This window comes from Bemisia tabaci, chromosome 7 (assembly GCF_918797505.1).
Source record: "Bemisia tabaci chromosome 7, PGI_BMITA_v3".
Taxonomy (NCBI): Eukaryota; Metazoa; Arthropoda; class Insecta; order Hemiptera; family Aleyrodidae; genus Bemisia; species Bemisia tabaci.
Window position 1 is genome coordinate 26,803,168 of NC_092799.1, and position 19,427 is coordinate 26,822,594.

The 19,427-nt window shown below is 39.8% G+C and overlaps 1 protein-coding gene across 1 annotated transcript in view; it reads left to right on the top strand.

The window, feature by feature from the left end:
- The window catches only part of LOC109042433 (lysosomal alpha-mannosidase), a 53,773-nt gene that overhangs the window by 20,358 nt on the left and 13,988 nt on the right, over positions 1–19,427 (top strand). Inside the window, exons 2-4 of the mRNA XM_019059172.2 lie at positions 10,594–10,696; positions 12,685–12,766; positions 18,077–18,262. Coding sequence (XP_018914717.1) covers positions 10,594–10,696; positions 12,685–12,766; positions 18,077–18,262 — 371 coding nt within the window. The remainder of the gene's footprint in view (positions 1–10,593; positions 10,697–12,684; positions 12,767–18,076; positions 18,263–19,427) is intronic.

The following is a 19,427-nucleotide window of genomic DNA, read 5'->3' on the forward strand; positions in this document are numbered from 1 at the left end:
TATAATGAGCTATTTTATTCATTTTTAAGCCCATATAATTTCTCGATAAAGATAAGGACATTTCACGCGACGCACCTGCCGTACCCTCTCCAGTCAGTATAGGAGAAAATCCTAATCAACACATGCTGATTCACATTCCCAGTGAGGCTCTTCACGGTTCTGTAAGTTTTTTCAGTTGGAATCTTAAGAACTTCTGCATGAGTCTAAGAACGAAAATATGATTTTCTTGGTGGTACAGCATGGTGTCACTCCCTTTCTTACAATTACACCGGATAATTTTAAGCGGGGATTCCGGAAGCTGGAGGCAAGTCACTTAAAATAGGATGAAGCTCCTTGTTTTTATTCATCCATCCCCAAAGACAAGCATCCAGATCACTTCATCCCATCCACAGTTGAGTATAAAAGTAGCTCCTAAATTAATGTTGCTTACTTCATTGTTGATGATATCGAGGGTAATTTCTCTAATTGAATGAAGACTTTGAAAGCTGGAAAATTTTCCTTCGATATATGATGACGGAGGTCTTCGAAAGTCACATTTTTTTGGCTACCATTGAGGAGTAATATTTCGACGGTGAAACAGCAAAAGTGCGTATCTTGGTTGCAGGATTTCAAAATATTCGCTCCTATTTTATTTTTTGAAAGGGGACCAAACCAACATCATGGCTTGACATTTTTACAGAATATTCCTCACATAGAGAGTGAAAACAAGCAAAGTTTTCAAGAAATGACTCCAGTATTTTTTAATGAAGGAACGGAAGTATGACAAGAAGTCTGCAACACCGCAACCCGAAATAGTATTTAAGCAGTTTCACCATCGATTTACTCTTTTCCAGCTCTTTATATCCGTTCATGGTTTTGATTAGGTTCCAAGAACCTTTCTTTAGATTCTTGCAGGTAAGGATCACATAAAAGCGTACAGAATAAAGTTGCTGTTCCTATTTTATGGATGTGAGGGGTTGAATGGCAACCAGTAAACGCATGCAAGAACAGCTATCATCTCGGATTTTGCGCGTTTAACATCACTTTGAAAACGCAAAGAAACATTGGTGTCTGCTCATCAATTTGATGGAACATAGGTTTGTGCAATGGATTCGTAAGTATGCCTATGCTTCGATCGCACTCGATGGAGTAGAGACCCACCAACTGAAACCGACTGAAAGTTTTCTAAATTATTTTCGGTACTTATTAATTGCTCATCCCCTGAGTCTAGGGCATCTGAAATTGAGTTCAGAGTTTTTGTGCAGTCACCGCAAGACACCTCACTATTAGTGGCTCATCATTTTTCACTTGTCAGCCATGATGGCAATCATCTTAATTATCTCGTTTCATTTTTGTGTCAAATATTTTTTTTACATTTCATTTAGATTCGTTTTGTTGACTAAAAATGCGTATGAATTGATACCTACCTCTCTTGTCATCTCACGTGATGATTTTTCTCCTAAAAATTCACACTCCTGCCTTTCAAATTTGGCCGACATCTTAGCCTTCGGGCACAAATTTTGACCGGGGGGGCTTTTTTGACTTCAATAATGAAATGTACGACCAAAATTACATAGGAAATGACATATCACTTGCCTTATCACGTAAAAATTTGAAAAAATGCACCCTCCTGCCTTTAAAATTTGGCCACCATCTTGGATTTGAGGCACCAATTTTGACCGGAGGACTGTTTTGACTTCAGTAATGAAATCTACGACCAAAATTACATAGGAAATGACATATCACTTGCCTTATCGCGTAAAAATTTAAAAAATGCACCCTCCTGCCTTTCAAATCTGGACGCCATCTTGGATTGGGGGCACCAATTTTGACCGGGGGGTTGTTTTGACTTCAAATATGAAATCTGCGACCAAAATTACATGGAAAACGATACCTCACATGACAGGATATGCACAAGTGAAAATACCGATATTCCGGAGGCCTTATTATGGGCGCCATTTTGAATTTTAGGCATTTTGAGGGGTGCTCCGGGATCGGACAGTGCTAGCATTTTAGGATACTGTTTGAGAGAACCTATCAATGACGTTTACACAGGTTTTGATCACATTTTACATTGTTAACGGCGTTCTCACGATGATCCAACGCGAAAATTCAGCAAAACATAGCGAAATCAGGGCCCCCTGCCCCCCCCCCCCGGCCCCCATGGCCTCAGAATTTTGGGCTCACTTGCGAAATTGAACCTTCTATAGGTAAAGATGATATCCTGAAAGTTTCATGCTTTCTTCCAGAAATGCACGATTCTGGGAACTTTTTCCCCTTATCCGCCCTACTAATAAGAAACACTCATTTTAAGAGCTGGCGAATCTGCACTCAAAACCCTTATATTACGCCCCCCCTCCCTAATTGCAATAATTTATGAACCTTGAATTTACAATAATCTGTCAACTCCTACTTATAATATTTTGCATAAAACATGAGTTATGAATGAATATGTGCCTACCCACGTATAAACGGACCGTAATCCTCGAAAACCTTCTTTTGAGTCATGATACTGGATCAGAAGAGAATCTGCCAGGAATATTTTGGGAAAAATATTGCCATAATAGTAGGGCGGATAAGGGGAAAAAGTTCCCAGAATCGTGCATTTCTGGAAGAAAGCATGAAACTTTCAGGATATCATCTTTACCTATAGAAGGTTCAATTTCGCAAGTGAGCCCAAAATTCTGAGGCCATGGGGGCCGGGGGGGGGGGGGGGGGGGGCAGGGGGCCCTGATTTCGCTATGTTTTGCTGAATTTTCGCGTTGGATCATCGTGAGAACGCCGTTAACAATGTAAAATGTGATCAAAACCTGTGTAAACGTCATTGATAGGTTCTCTCAAACAGTATCCTAAAATGCTAGCACTGTCCGATCCCGGAGCACCCCTCAAAATGCCTAAAATTCAAAATGGCGCCCATAATAAGGCCTCCGGAATATCGGTATTTTCACTTGTGCATATCCTGTCATGTGAGGTATCGTTTTCCATGTAATTTTGGTCGCAGATTTCATATTTGAAGTCAAAACAACCCCCCGGTCAAAATTGGTGCCCCCAATCCAAGATGGCGTCCAGATTTGAAAGGCAGGAGGGTGCATTTTTTAAATTTTTACGCGATAAGGCAAGTGATATGTCATTTCCTATGTAATTTTGGTCGTAGATTTCATTACTGAAGTCAAAACAGTCCTCCGGTCAAAATTGGTGCCTCAAATCCAAGATGGTGGCCAAATTTTAAAGGCAGGAGGGTGCATTTTTTCAAATTTTTACGTGATAAGGCAAGTGATATGTCATTTCCTATGTAATTTTGGTCGTACATTTCATTATTGAAGTCAAAAAAGCCCCCCCGGTCAAAATTTGTGCCCGAAGGCTAAGATGTCGGCCAAATTTGAAAGGCAGGAGTGTGAATTTTTAGGAGAAAAATCATCACGTGAGATGACAAGAGAGGTAGGTATCAATTCATACGCATTTTTAGTCAACAAAACGAATCTAAATGAAATGTAAAAAAAATATTTGACACAAAAATGAAACGAGATAATTAAGATGATTGCCATCATGGCTGACAAGTGAAAAATGATGAGCCACTAATAGTGAGGTGTCTTGCGGTGACTGCACAAAAACTCTGAACTCAATTTCAGATGCCCTAGACTCAGGGGATGAGCAATTAATAAGTACCGAAAATAATTTAGAAAACTTTCAGTCGGTTTCAGTTGGTGGGTCTCTACTCCATCGAGTGCGATCGAAGCATAGGCATACTTACGAATCCATTGCACAAACCTATGTTCCATCAAATTGATGAGCAGACACCAATGTTTCTTTGCGTTTTCAAAGTGATGTTAAACGCGCAAAATCCGAGATGATAGCTGTTCTTGCATGCGTTTACTGGTTGCCATTCAACCCCTCACATCCATAAAATAGGAACAGCAACTTTATTCTGTACGCTTTTATGTGATCCTTACCTGCAAGAATCTAAAGAAAGGTTCTTGGAACCTAATCAAAACCATGAACGGATATAAAGAGCTGGAAAAGAGTAAATCGATGGTGAAACTGCTTAAATACTATTTCGGGTTGCGGTGTTGCAGACTTCTTGTCATACTTCCGTTCCTTCATTAAAAAATACTGGAGTCATTTCTTGAAAACTTTGCTTGTTTTCACTCTCTATGTGAGGAATATTCTGTAAAAATGTCAAGCCATGATGTTGGTTTGGTCCCCTTTCAAAAAATAAAATAGGAGCGAATATTTTGAAATCCTGCAACCAAGATACGCACTTTTGCTGTTTCACCGTCGAAATATTACTCCTCAATGGTAGCCAAAAAAATGTGACTTTCGAAGACCTCCGTCATCATATATCGAAGGAAAATTTTCCAGCTTTCAAAGTCTTCATTCAATTAGAGAAATTACCCTCGATATCATCAACAATGAAGTAAGCAACATTAATTTAGGAGCTACTTTTATACTCAACTGTGGATGGGATGAAGTGATCTGGATGCTTGTCTTTGGGGATGGATGAATAAAAACAAGGAGCTTCATCCTATTTTAAGTGACTTGCCTCCAGCTTCCGGAATCCCCGCTTAAAATTATCCGGTGTAATTGTAAGAAAGGGAGTGACACCATGCTGTACCACCAAGAAAATCATATTTTCGTTCTTAGACTCATGCAGAAGTTCTTAAGATTCCAACTGAAAAAACTTACAGAACCGTGAAGAGCCTCACTGGGAATGTGAATCAGCATGTGTTGATTAGGATTTTCTCCTATACTGACTGGAGAGGGTACGGCAGGTGCGTCGCGTGAAATGTCCTTATCTTTATCGAGAAATTATATGGGCTTAAAAATGAATAAAATAGCTCATTATAGATGCTCCTGTTAACATCATTCCTACCGTGGACGGTCAAACTGATCACCCTCTTAATTATCTCGTATCAAATGTGATAAAATATTTTTTTTACATTTCATTTAGATTCGTTTTGTTGACTAAAAATGCGTATGAATTGATACCTACCTCTCTTGTCATCTCACGTGATGATTTTTCTCCTAAAAATTCACACTCCTGCCTTTCAAATTTGGCCGACATCTTAGCCTTCGGGCACAAATTTTGACCGGGGGGGCTTTTTTGACTTCAATAATGAAATGTACGACCAAAATTACATAGGAAATGACATATCACTTGCCTTATCACGTAAAAATTTGAAAAAATGCACCCTCCTGCCTTTAAAATTTGGCCACCATCTTGGATTTGAGGCACCAATTTTGACCGGAGGACTGTTTTGACTTCAGTAATGAAATCTACGACCAAAATTACATAGGAAATGACATATCACTTGCCTTATCGCGTAAAAATTTAAAAAATGCACCCTCCTGCCTTTCAAATCTGGACGCCATCTTGGATTGGGGGCACCAATTTTGACCGGGGGGTTGTTTTGACTTCAAATATGAAATCTGCGACCAAAATTACATGGAAAACGATACCTCACATGACAGGATATGCACAAGTGAAAATACCGATATTCCGGAGGCCTTATTATGGGCGCCATTTTGAATTTTAGGCATTTTGAGGGGTGCTCCGGGATCGGACAGTGCTAGCATTTTAGGATACTGTTTGAGAGAACCTATCAATGACGTTTACACAGGTTTTGATCACATTTTACATTGTTAACGGCGTTCTCACGATGATCCAACGCGAAAATTCAGCAAAACATAGCGAAATCAGGGCCCCCTGCCCCCCCCCCCCCCCCGCCCCCATGGCCTCAGAATTTTGGGCTCACTTGCGAAATTGAACCTTCTATAGGTAAAGATGATATCCTGAAAGTTTCATGCTTTCTTCCAGAAATGCACGATTGTTATGCTTATCCGCCCTACTAATAATAGAAGTTTTGGTTGTCTGATATCAACGGTGCAGAAATCGTTGTAATGAGATTGAGGGGGGCTTCAAAATTTCAATTTGCCATGTTAAGGCCCAAAATTGCTTAATTTTCGTGCAATTATACGCTTTATAGATCCGAAAGCAAAAAGTCAACGGCGCTTGCAGAATTCTGCACTTCAAAGACAGATTTTTCTTTTAACAGTTCTTTTTTCGACTATGCTATCCACCGAATCCACCCTTTGTTCTGCTCAAAAGTAGATGTGTAATATCATTATCATCATCCCCTCCTTCCCTTCCCTGTGCGTGCGTTAATGTTACTCTACAGAATTGAATTAAGTCGCTAATGGAGACACTCTTTGAATGAGAAAATTTCATAAAAAAGAAAGAAAAAACAAGCGGGAAAGTTCTAATACTGTCGTATTAGAAAAGCGCTCAGGTGTTAATAAATGTATTTAATGAAGAAAGGACGTATAAACTCCGTCGACTTGGCTGGGAAATGGAAATAAAACATCAGCTGATAGCAAACAAAGGTTACCAAGGAAACCGTAAACGCGTATTTTTGTTTCCCGAAAATGAGCTCACCGTTGAGCTCATCAGGCGCGTTTTTTTTAGGCTTCACTTGAGTTCAACGATCAATTTCGATAAGAATTACTCTAGCGCTAAGAAATTTTCTTATAGACAAACGATCGAAACTACCTGCACATTACGTTAAAAGCCTAAAATACAGTTTTCACAGCTTTATTTATTTTAAAAATGGACCCCCCCAAAAAGCCTACACATCGATGAGCTGGTGCGCCATTTAAACGCATTAGCTACTCAGAGGCAAGTTGAAATCAAAAAGCGCTGCCTATCGGCTGAGCGCTTAACAGAGAGCGTATCTGCTTGTTCGAGTTTCTCTCGACTGTTCCGATGGATGCATTTCAAGAACCATCGACTTGACGAAAATTTCGAAATCAACTTTACCGTTGGACCCACCTGCTTTTCATAATTAATCCATGAAAGTTGACAACGGGGTTGGAAGATATCGACCTAAAATTTGATTGCGTGCTATCCGGTCCTCAGTGTAACAAAGAGGGTAATAAAAATACTTCTCATGGTGGCGGGGGGCAAGTATAACTGTGCAGTATTTGGGTCAGTTGGACAAAACTGGGGGCTTTTTCTTCGATGACACGGGAAAACTTTCTATCTAATTGTGAGTCGTCGCCGATTTATCAATGTCCTGAAAGTAGGTACGTGTGGGTGCGGCAATCCTTCCGTGAGCTTAAAAAAAAAAATTCGCCCATCTGCCAAGTTTTAGTGGAACTTGTGATCGGTAGAATTCGCCTGAAGGGATAGATGAAAGGTGCATTTTGAATGTATATGTACATCTAAAGTGTCGGGAGTCATCAGTCGTAAACTCATTAATTTGCTTCATTTTAAAATGAAAACTTGGCAGAAATGTTTCCTGTGGCAGGAAAGGATGAATGGTGGCACTCCGTTCTGATCTTACTTTGAACAAAAAAGTGCGGCTCGTCAAAATTTGACGGTAGATGGTGACCACCATTCATCAGCATGTCGAATTGTCTACTTTACCTCCATCAGGTCCTATCCAGGTCAGGTCAGTTTCAGGTTAAGTCAGGTCTTATTTTGGTCCTTAAGCGGCATATGAGAAGTTTAAAACTGATGAAGCGATCAGAGAGCGGTGCAGTCATGGCAAAACTCTTCTTTTGATTCCTCTTTAGAGTTATTAATATAGAGAATTGAAGTATCGGTTATTTCGACCATATTTTACACTAAGGAATACCACAATGGCTGACTCGTCCTCAGAAGCATCTATTTGGCAAGGGAAACTCTAACGGCAAATAAGTTGCTTCTATAGAATGAATAAATAATAGTACCTCCTCATTACAAAATGAAGTCTATTTAGAGAAAGGAAAAACGTAAGGCCTTGTCCACACGAGCGTGGTTCGAGGAACTTATTCGACGAACTGCTCAGTTTCCTGAAACTTGTTCCTTAAAACGAGGGATGCTGTCCCCTGGTAAAAATTGGCGATAAGAGCTGCGTTTCAAAATACCATAGGAATTCTTATAGCTGGCTAAAGAGGGCTACAGAAAATCATACAGCTGGCTGTAGAATGCGGAGGAAATCATACGGCCGGGCTATACGAAGCGATAAAAAATTATGCAGCCGGGCTATAGTTCCTATCGCCGGGCTTTACAGTTTATCGCCTGGCTGTTGCTTTTTCGCCATCGATTATAAAAGGCTATAAGAAATTGTGTAGAAATTCGTATGCTTTGGAAATCATTAAGTTAGATACGGAACCACCTTAATATTTACAAAACACACATTATATTTTCCTTTAGTACATATTTTATTTCACCAATTAAAATGAGAATAATCCATACAGGATGTGCAAACATTTCAAAATCATGAGTTGAATAACGCTGACTCCGCCAGATTAAATATTTGAGCCTAACACAAAGCGGAGCGGCGACGCACTGGCGGCGCCTACAAACGTAACAGGGATACTTCACGCATTGCGCAACGCGTGAAGTATCCCTGTTAGGTTGGTAGGCGCTAATGCGCGTTTCGCGCTGGCTGTGTGTCGTGTGGACAAGGCCTCGAAATTGTCATCATAGAGTTATATGTCCCCAAAGGCAACGAACAGCATGAAAATGTGTTCCGTTCCTATTTTTCGCATTGATCTTGAGTTGATCTCAGTTGAAAATGAAAATCATTTTAGTTACACTGTGCAACCACGAAACCAGTGACTTGCTGTGATCAGCTTGACCTCAATGATGCAGCATTGGCGGGGAAAAAAGGAGCAACTATTATGTATACGCGCTCCGTGGTTTCATAAAACTCAATGAACTGAACGAATAATCATTCTGCTCTGCTTGGAATAATCCTTGTACAAATGAAGCCTAGGCTCTTTCATAAAATTTTCCTCGACGTTGGCTCGAAAACATGGCCTCTTGTGGTTTTTTTGGAGTTAAATCCGGAGTGGAAAAAAATCCGGAGTGAACTTCATTCCGGATTTTACTCCGTATATTTTTCAACAGCGTATACCGGTCCTGCGCTTGCACTTGTTTTTCAATTTTTCAGTTCAATCTTAATTTTTCCTCTCAGTATTTTATCCGTGCCTTTCAGTCTCTCTCATTAATTTTACGTAATTTTGCTCTTTTAAAGAAATGAAACAAGCTTTTGAAACAAAATGACTTAATGTAAATTCATAATTTTCCCCCAATAATTGGACTGAGTTGAGCAGAAAGGAACCAACCCACATTTTGGAAAAAATTGAGTTATGAGTGGTTTTGAACTGAGCCACTTCTCTACTATCCATCGCCAAAAATTCAAAGTTTTTGGTTCGGGCAAATTTTGCAGAAATTGAACTTGAAGTCCATCTTTTACATTGAGTCTTATGCAGGAGCAAAACTTTAAACCTCTTTTTCTTGGTTCCATCCCGATGTGGCTTGGTTCCTTCCTGTTTAAATCAGTTCAATTGTACTTTTTCTGAGGAGGGTATAGATTGAAGGGGCTGGGAATATCGGTTTTTCTTATTCAAATCATCAGCTTTTAAATTGAGGGAAAAAAATACGGCCAAAATCTTTTCCTACTTTATCACTTTGAACTTTGCAACACTGCAAAATTCTTTCTTATTTTTTTCCATTTCCTATTCCGTCAGGTGGCCAGCCTACTTTTTAGATCGCGAATGCGTCAATAACTTATGATGGGCGTTGATGAATCGTTTTCTTCCGAATGTATGTAGAAATTCAACCGCAATCCGATTATCTGCACTCACCCCGATCTTGTCTGAAATGTGAATGAGTGTATTTACAAAGTAGCCCGATACATCGACCTCTTTTATTAGAATGATTAGATAATTTCAAAGATATCGGAAACGGATGTGTTTGGTTCCGTCTTTTTTGCCGGTTTTTCTTACTTGTTTTTCTTCTTCTTGTTACTTAATCTTCGGCGTCGTTGTAATTTTCCTTTCGCATTCCCCAAACTAACGTGATCATTTCAAAACTGCATTGTCATTCGCGCAAGTTTGAAATGCTCATTCAGAATCAGTGTTCGAAACTCACCTTTGAGTTTTAGGAGCCATGTGGCGCATCAAGCCCGATTTTTAGGCGCCATTGAAGATTTTTTAGGGGCCAAATTGACTTTTTGCCTATATATCACGGCGCATTTAGTGGAAAGTTAGACGCAAGATGTTTTCGTAACAGAACTATAGCAAGTAGCTGTAACTTGGGGAAGACAAAAGCCCTAAGAATGAAATCGTGAAGAATAGAAGAAGCAAACTTTCACTTGTAGGGCTGAAAATTCTGAGTTTTTTCAACTCAAATAGATTTGTTTTTCTTTCTTTATGTGATTTCCCGTGGAAATCCAGATTTTTAGAGGGCAATTTTTAGGGGCCAGGTTGGCGCAAAACCTTCTTTTTTTAGTCGCCATGACCGATTTCTTATAGGCGCATTTGGCGCGTTGGCACATGTGAGTTTCGAGCACTGATGTTCATGAAACTTGGGAGTTGTCAATAGTGAAAAAGTTTAAATCTTCACCACTAAATGCATCATGTGATGTCATCCCCCCTTTTTTCTTTCCGTTGAGAAGATGATTCTCGCGATGACCACCCTCGAAGCCAATTTAAAGCGACCAGCTGTGTAGCCTCTTGATTTTGCAGTTGCTCGCAACCATGTATCTCAATTCGCCTTCCCTTCATATCCCTGATTTATGATGTGCGTCTCACTAATTTGTCGATGTCTTTTGTCTCTGTTCGTAGAATTGTCACCCAGTTGCACCGAATAAGATCAACGTCCATCTTGTCCCGCACACCCATGATGATGTCGGCTGGCTCAAGACCGTCGACCAATATTATTACGGCAGTAAGTCCTTATTTTTTAATTAGCTAACTTAGCTCCATCTTCACAACACGTCATCTAGTAGAAGTAATCAGTGTGGTGTGACAGAGGCAGGCTTTATCCTGTATATAAGTATATTTATATGCCGCACAGTGGACTGAGTCCATAGGAGAGGTCGAACAAAATTTGGAAACTTTAAACGTGTATAACTCCGTTTATTCAAAACTTTGAGGTTCTGAAAGTGATTTCATTGGTTTCCTCGTGAAATTTTCTACTACTAGCACCCTTTGAAATTTAAAATGTCACAAAATAAACATCAAAATTTGGACTATTTATGCTGAAAGGAACTATGTTTCACGCACATCTTATGCACATAGTTCCTTTTAGCATAAATACGTCCATTTGTAGTTTTAGTCAAAAATTTCATTTCCGGCGTCTTTGAATGACTCGATCCACTGTGTGGCGCGGGAAGAGGACCGGCTAAAAAAAAATTATTAAAAATTCGCCGAACTATGTGAGAGCTATTCGAGATGCGAGTCTCCGGAAAATATTCGTGTCGCTTTTTGCCAATATCATGTACAATTTTTGTAGTATTGAGTCTATTCATCGTCATATCCCAGAAAATTGACTTATTTTGAGTAATTCTAGTCCAATTAATAATACGAACCTCAAATTAGGGGCTTAGAGGACAAGGGACATAAGTGCAGTTTTTGCTACTTCGAGAAATACGCGTTTGAAGTTTCGAAATTACATGGATTCTAATGGCGGAAAAAAGTTTAAACTGACTTTTTGATGCGTAAAAATTGGAATTTGGGAGAGAATTTTTCTCAGATTATGTATTAAGACTAGTTTTACTTGAAATTATTAATATCTCAATTTTTTTTAAAAGAACTCGTGTGCCTTGTCTTCTAAGCCCCTCGAATGATTCTATTCGGCAACACACGTGTTGCGTGCCGAAAAATTGAAGGCGATGTTATCGAAGACGCACGCGGAAATAGCGCGCGGATGGCGGATCGTCGGTGCGTTACTTTATCTCGAACTGTAGACTCGTCGATGAATAGCGCTATTAGTAACTATTGTTGAGGAATGGTTGACGTAAGTTAATCAAGAAAATCCTAAAGAGTTTATAATCGCAGCACGGCTCAGCTTCCGTGCTATAAGGAAAAACGCCGTATGAACATTCGAGAGTTGCCAAATTTCCCCCGATAAAATAATCATTTTCGAGGAAAGTTATAAATATTTTTCCTTTAAATTTTCAGAATCTTTAGGTGAAATTGCGAACAAAATTATTTGAAAAATTGAGAGGAAAATATTCATAAGTTTATCAGGAAATTCGCTTTTTATCAAAGGAAATTTGGCAACGTCTGAAGGTTCATACGGCGTTCTTCCTTAGTAAGGCAGTCAGGTTCCTGGTCCCAACTTCGCGAGCGGGAGAATCCGCGACACTTTGGAACTTTTTCCATGGCAGGAGAATAGCCATTATAGGCTTTGCGGACTAATAATGGGGGCACAAACCAATCAAAAGAGGTCGGAGCTTCAAGCCCTCTTCATTCTCTATTAACTTCTTAACCTCATGCGCCGCGTCGTCTATGACGCGAGAACAAGCAAGTAAAGTGAGCAGTGACTATTTTCCAATCCAGGAATTTTTGGCTACGCCACTCATTGCCGTTTAATTCTCATAAAATATTGAATGTTATTGGATTTCTCCTCATCTTTCCGAAATTATAGGTGTCCCTAGATGTGTACTAAAGTAGATTCCCAAATTATCCTGTTTTCCTTTTAATTTTCTAATTTTCTCTGCGATTCTGCTCAATGTTGTTCCTAAAAAAAGGAAAATTGACAGTTCTAGCGTACTGGAAGAGTGTTCTTTATCTATATCAGTCAGTCATATGCAATATTCTGTAGAAAAATAAAATACCCATCTCGAAACATCGCTTTCGAGATCCTTACGTGATGTTCCAGTCTCGCTACCGATGCAATGTAATTAGTCTGATTTTTTTGTCGTGTTTCAGGTAATAAAGGGCACTCACCCGCTGGCGTGCAGTATATCATCGACTCCGTTGTATCGGAACTCCTACGAGATAAAAACAGGAGGTTAGTTTTTCTGTTAGTTTTTTCTCCAAATCTTCTCTGTCGTTTCTATCGTTTTCATCAGTTCGGGTGTTTCATCCTCGCTTCGCTACACGTTTTTTTCAGACTGATTCCTGTTTCTTGAAATACCCAAGAGAATTCCATAGAGAAAAAAAAAGGAGGTGTTTGCATCTTGAGGTTTGTTTACCCTATGACGTAGGTCGGTACAACCTGGCCAGCGAAATCCGGAATTCGAAGTATGAAAAACGGACCATAATGTCCCATTTTTTTGCTTAAATCAACTCATGATATAATTTCAAGCACTTTTTATAGAATGACTTTTTTCCATTAATTACACCTACACCAAGAAAATCGATGATAAACGTCGCTGTACCTATGACATCAAAAAATTCCAAAATGCTCGAAATGCAAGCACCTCCTTTCTTTTTCTATATGAGAGAATTCATTTTTTTTCCACTCTCACGATAGCGCGACACGCGAAACAGGTGTCAGGCGTCGAACAAAACAATGCGTTAAGTTTTTGCAGCTCCACTTAATTAAGAGTTCAATTTTTTTTTCAACTTTTGTACTTTAGCGTTGACGTTGCGCTAATTGAATTACACTTAATTGCAGTTAATTGCACGTTCGGTCATCCGAGCAGTACAATGCAAGTCGTATCGCATTTTAAACGATCACGTCAAAGCCAACCAGGTTTAATATTGTTGTGTTGCAGCATGCGGCAAACTTGAGCCGTTCCGCCCATTTTGAACTAATTGTAAGTTCTATCCTTCTCCGCGCGCTCATTTAGTGGCGCGTCATTTCGTATTCCGCGCTCTATCGCTCGAAATCCCCGCTTGCTGCGCGCAGGCTGTGCGCAATGGATTAGGCGCGAAAACTAAGCGCACTGCCATTGGTTGAAGTCATCGGAGTTATATCATTAATGGAGATGTTGCATGTGTGAGGAATTTGCGATTTGACTGTTGAAACTTACGTAAAAGTTCGCGAGAAACACGATGGTGCAACTGGTTTTCTCTGAAATCAACTCCCAAGCTCAAAAAAAGCTCTCACGTTGAGGCCAAAATGGAGGGGATATCTCACGCTATCCTGAGAGTCCACCTCTACATCAAGACGAACTCTCCATGCAAAAATTGGGAGCAAATACATTGACAGGGCTGCCACTTTACTTGGAGACTCTAAAAGTGAGAACACGGCATCACTGCTAGTGTATTTGCTCCCTATCTTTGCATGGAGAGTTTGTCTTAATGTAGAGGTGGACTCTCAGGAGAGCGTGGGATATTCCCTCCATTTTGGCTTCAACTTGAGAGCTTTTTTTGAGCTTGGGAGTTGATCTGAGAGAAAATCAGTGGCACCATCGTGTTTCTCGCAAACTTAAACATTAGAATTACCAGTCTAATCGCAAATTCCTCGCACATGCAACATCTCCATTCAGATGAGGAGCAATAATGGTCTCGAGGTTTCTAACTCATTTCGTACTTAGGATCAGAAACCACCTGATTCCAAGCACGAAATAAGTGAGAAACTTTGAAAGTGAGTACATGGAAAGATCAGTAACTCCGATACTCACACTCGAAGTTACTCACTTCAAAGTTTCTTAAACGATAATAACGTGTATCACATGTCAGGAGTCAAAGTCAAAAATAAGTCAACATACTTTAGAAGTGGAATGGACACTAGAAGAAAAACACATTAGATCTCGAGTCCAGACTCTTGAAAACATTGACAAGGAAAAGGACTCTTGATTCAATCAGATTTAAGCGTAAATCAAAAGGAAATCCGCTCAAATTAAGAGGGTTGGTTCTTGATTTAAGCTTAAATCTTATCGAATCAAGAGTATTTTTTTTTGTTGATGTTTTTAAGAGTCTGGAATCTAGATCCAATGTGTTTTTTTTTTTTTTTTTTTTTCTTTTTTTTTTCTTTTTTTTTTCCAGTGGATCACCCGTAATCTTGATTTTCGCTTTTAGTTTATCGCCAAAATAAAAGCGAAAGGTTCTTTTCCACCTTTCAGAAATTGGCTTTTAGCGGTCACGCATACGCCTCTCTTCAAATAGGCCGCCCAGTTCTAGTTCATTAAGAGACATTGCGCTCATGCACTCTCACCAGTTCGCCTTCAATAAGCCGGTAGGCAATGTGTGTGGCTCAGGAGCAGTAATAGTTGCTCGCAACAGTCTGAGTACTTCATCTATCTCAGTTCTTGTCGCACACCATGAAACATTGTGCTAATTCGTGCCGCAGTCCGCCTTTGATTCAGTTTGCCTGCAACAGCTCCTTTTCACCACCTTTTAGAAATTCGTGTGGCGGTTACGCCTCTCTTCAAATACACCGTTCAGTTCTAGTTTCGCATTACGTGTCGTTGCGCTCATTCAGTGGCGTGGAGTGAATGATCGATTATCGATATCCTGCCGTTTGAAACTATGGTAAATAATCGATTACTTAGGTGTTCTCTGCAAACACCCTGATAATCGATCTTCTTTCATAGGTTTGAGTGGCGTATCAATCTATATATCGCAAAGCACGCCACGCCACTGCGCTCATTCTCACCAATTCGCCTTCAATAAGCTAGTAGGCAATGTCAGCAACTTAGGAGCAAGTTGCTTGTAACAAGGTGTAGTTGTTGGTGCAATTCATCAAATAAGGGACTTGAAGGACAAGGCGCATAAGTACAATTTTTGAAAAAATCGAGGCGTTAATGATTTTAAGTCAAACTAATCTGGATGCATACTCTGCAAAAAATTTGCTCCTAAATTCCAATTTTTAAGCATCAAAAAGTCAGTTTGAACTTTCTTTCCGCCATAAGGATCCATGTAATTCACTGGAAAAAAACACATTGCATCTAGAGTCCAGACTCTTTAAAACATCGACAAGAAAAAATACTCTTGATACAATCAGATTTAAGCTTAAATCAAGAACCAAGCCTCTTAATTTGAGCGGATTTCCTTTTGATTTAAGCTTAAATCTGATTGAATCAAGTGTCCATTTTCTTGTCAATGTTTTCAAGAGTCTGGACTCTAGATCCATTGTGTTTTTTTTCCAGTTTTTCGAAACTTCAAACACGTATTTCTCGAAGCAAAAACTGCACTTAAGCGCCTTGTCTTCCAAGCACTTCAAATAAAAATCCAGTCCAGTAGCGACCTAATTAATCCTCCAACGATGCGCCAACGAATGAAAAGGGTTGATAACTTCACTCCGTATTTCTAAGAAAATGTCCGGCAATAAAAAAATCGTCATTTTTCTAGTAGAAAAATCGCCGAACGTTCAAGTCTCCGCGGCAAATCTGCCGTTCTAAGGCAAAACGTCGTATGAGCCTTCAGGCGTTGCCAGATTCCCCCAGTAAAAAACCGATTTACTGGAAATTTTTTTAATGTATTGCTTCAAATTTTTCAGACGATTTTGCACGCAATTTGATCTAAAACACCTGCAACTTTTGAGGAAAAATATGATTAACTCTCCTAAAAAATACATGACTAATCTGGGGAAATTTGGCAACTATCGAATGTTCATACGGCGTTTTTCCTCAGCACCACAGAAATGGACCGCGTTTAACAGAAAGGAACCAAGCCACATCAGCTATTGCGAAATTTAAGTGGGCAATTTAATTTTTTACGAGAGAACGTTTCTAAGGATTCGTTGTAAAATTTTAAGGAATTTGCTTCGTACTAAGGAGAAAATTCGCTGAAATTTGCACGAAAATCCGCACATCCGTTTTCATGTAAAAAATTGAATTGCCAAATTAAATTTGGCTTGGTTCCTTTCTGTATAACGCGGTCCAAATGTACGTGCGTTCAAGGGAGCCAGCACACGTGGAAAATCCCTCGACGTAGTACCGGGAACTGCTTCGGTTCCGGCGAACGAGATATCAGCAACGAACAGCGAAGAGGGGAAGGGAGGTTATGTGGGTGTATCCAATGCAAACTCACAAAAAAAAAGCTTCGGAATTCGCAGAATGCGCTTATCCGGTGATTTTTGACCCAGCCTCCCGCGAATCGCCCGGGCAGAAGGGCGATCCATTACGAAACGTCGGGGGTCCGATCCGGAATCGTGCATTTTTCGGAAGCGGAGAGCTCCAGCGCGAAAAAAGGTCGTAGGTCATACCTATCAAGGATTGATAATAAAAAAGTGACTCATGTCGCGTTATCTGCTCTATTGCCAATTGAAAGAATTGAGGCGCGAAGAGCGGATGTCATGTGCAACCGGTTCCATTCGGGAAAACGGGGGACCGTATTTCTGTGGAACTCGTTTTTTTGCGCTCAATAAAATTGTTATACTCGACCGGAAGAAGAGATTACTGTTTCCAAGAATTTGTTTATGATGTTCGCCGCTTTTGTTTACGGAGGCATGACTCCTCTCGCTCCCGTGGTCGGCTCATTCCGATTTGTTTTGATTTAATAGTGTAAATATTTTCACGGATTTGACCAGTGTTCGAAACTCACAGGCGCCAACGCACCAAATGTGCCTAAAAAATCGGCCATAGCGCCTAAAAAATGAAGGCTCTGCGCCAACGTGGCCCCTAAAAATTGCCCCTAAATATCTGAATTTTAATAGTAGGCGATTATTCGAAATTTTCAGCACTACAAGTGAAAGCTTTTTCTATTCTTCACGATTTCATCCTCAATGCTTTTGTCTTCCCCAAGTTACAGCTACTTACCAGTTCTGTCACGGAAACATCTTGCGTTTAATTTTTCACTAAATGTGCCGTAATATATAGGCAAAAAGTCAATTTGGCCCCTAAAAAATCTTCAATGGCGCCTAAAAATCTGGCTTGATGCGCCACATGGCTCCTAAAAACTCAAAGATGAGTTTCGAACTCTGGATTTGACCCAACTGCATTTCAAGTTTTCTCTTTTATCTCATCTTTTTGGCATAAAACTAAACAGCCTAAAATTTTGAAATTTACTACGAATTTTCCATGGATCATAAAAATTGTATTCATAACATTTCAAGACAGAAGGATACTTTATTTTCGGTTTAAAACTTAAAAACTGAGAAAAAGATTGAGCAGCACCTGATGAAATCAAATTGATTTCGTTAAATCTGTCCAACTGAAATCGAAATGACGAAATATTTTGTAAAATAAATGGATCAAGTCTATCTCTCTGGATTTCGCCTACAATTAAGCATGATACCACACTATTAGCAGAGTGTCAAAATTCGGCGTTATATTATGAAATTTTAATTTAAAAATACGCTCTCGCTCTTGGATACCTAAACTTATTTTAAGAACACTGTCGGTCTGTATGTATTATAGGTTGTGTATGTATTTATTCTTCTCATGGAAAATATACTTATTAATGCTGTTTTGTTTAATTGCCTTTGTAGGTTTGTCTATGTCGAGACATCATTTTTGTGGCGATGGTGGCTAGAGCAGAATGAAGAGAGCCGTGCAGATGTGCGTATGCTGGTAGAAGAAGGCAGATTACAACTTTTGCACGGTGGATGGTGCATGAGTGATGAAGCCTCTCCACACTATTCCTCAATGATAGATCAAATGACGTTTGGACTCAAGTAAGTCACATTTTTCATGACCATTCCGTGACACCTGCGTGTCCTATATCTCCTGGCAGACTTCCTTAGCCACTTTCCAGCAAAAAAAAAAAAAAAAAATAAGCAAATTGTATAAAAAATAAAATGAAATTAAAAAAATTAAATGAAAAATAAAAATACAATAAAAAAATAAAATAAAATAAAAAATAGAAGAAAAATGTTAGGGAAAATTATTCAGGCCTTGTAATTTGATTCGAAAACTAATAGCTCTGCCACGGTTGAATGGTGCAGAAAGTTCTTACATAGCCCTCCCATTTTTCAAACTGGCCTTCCCATTCCAAAAAGCCCCCCTTTTTCCAAAATTTTTCAAGCTGTTGACTTTTACGGTCCTTATTTCACGTATTGCCGCGATTTTTCCGAAAACGCGCGAATTTTTCCGCAATTTTGCAAAAAAAAATGCGAACTTCACCGCGATTTTTGGGGGAAAAAAAAAAAAAAAAAAAAAAAAAAAAACACGGTAGTCATGGCCGGATTTTCCTACTTGCCGCCCATGGGCCGCCTGTATTTTGTCGCCCCCTTACCATCCGTTTTGAAACATCAACAAAAACAATCAAGTGAACGTACCAGCGGGGGAGGGGCGCATAAGACGCGTTTTCTCGTGTTGAACACATTTTTGGGGAAAGCCCTGTCAACACTACTAGCAAAAGGTCACGGAACTGCGCGAAAGTCAAGTTTCGTAAACCTAGCTCTAATGGACAAGGCCTTCCATTCATGAGAAATGAACGAAAGAATTATGAGAGAACAAACACAAAATTTGGTTTAATGATTTTAACTTCCGCCGCCGTGCCGCGCCGACCGCACCGTGTTTGGCGCAATGCGTGAAGTATTTACGCAGTCCTGTAGGCGCTATGCGTTTCACGCTGACCGCACTGTGTTTGGCGCAATGCGTGAAGTATTCATGCATTCTTGTAGGCGCTATCCGTTTCACGCTGACCACAATAACCGCACTGTGTTTGATGCAATGCGTGAAGTATTCGTGCAGTCTTGTAGGCGCTAATATGTTTTACATGCCGATTGCCGCGCCGAGGGCTTCTCCTTTTCATCTCAAGTCCTCGTCATCATTTCTCCCTAAGTCGCGCCGTTCCAGGCCAAATTGTGTGTTTGGTTTCTCTCTTAACTCGACTAA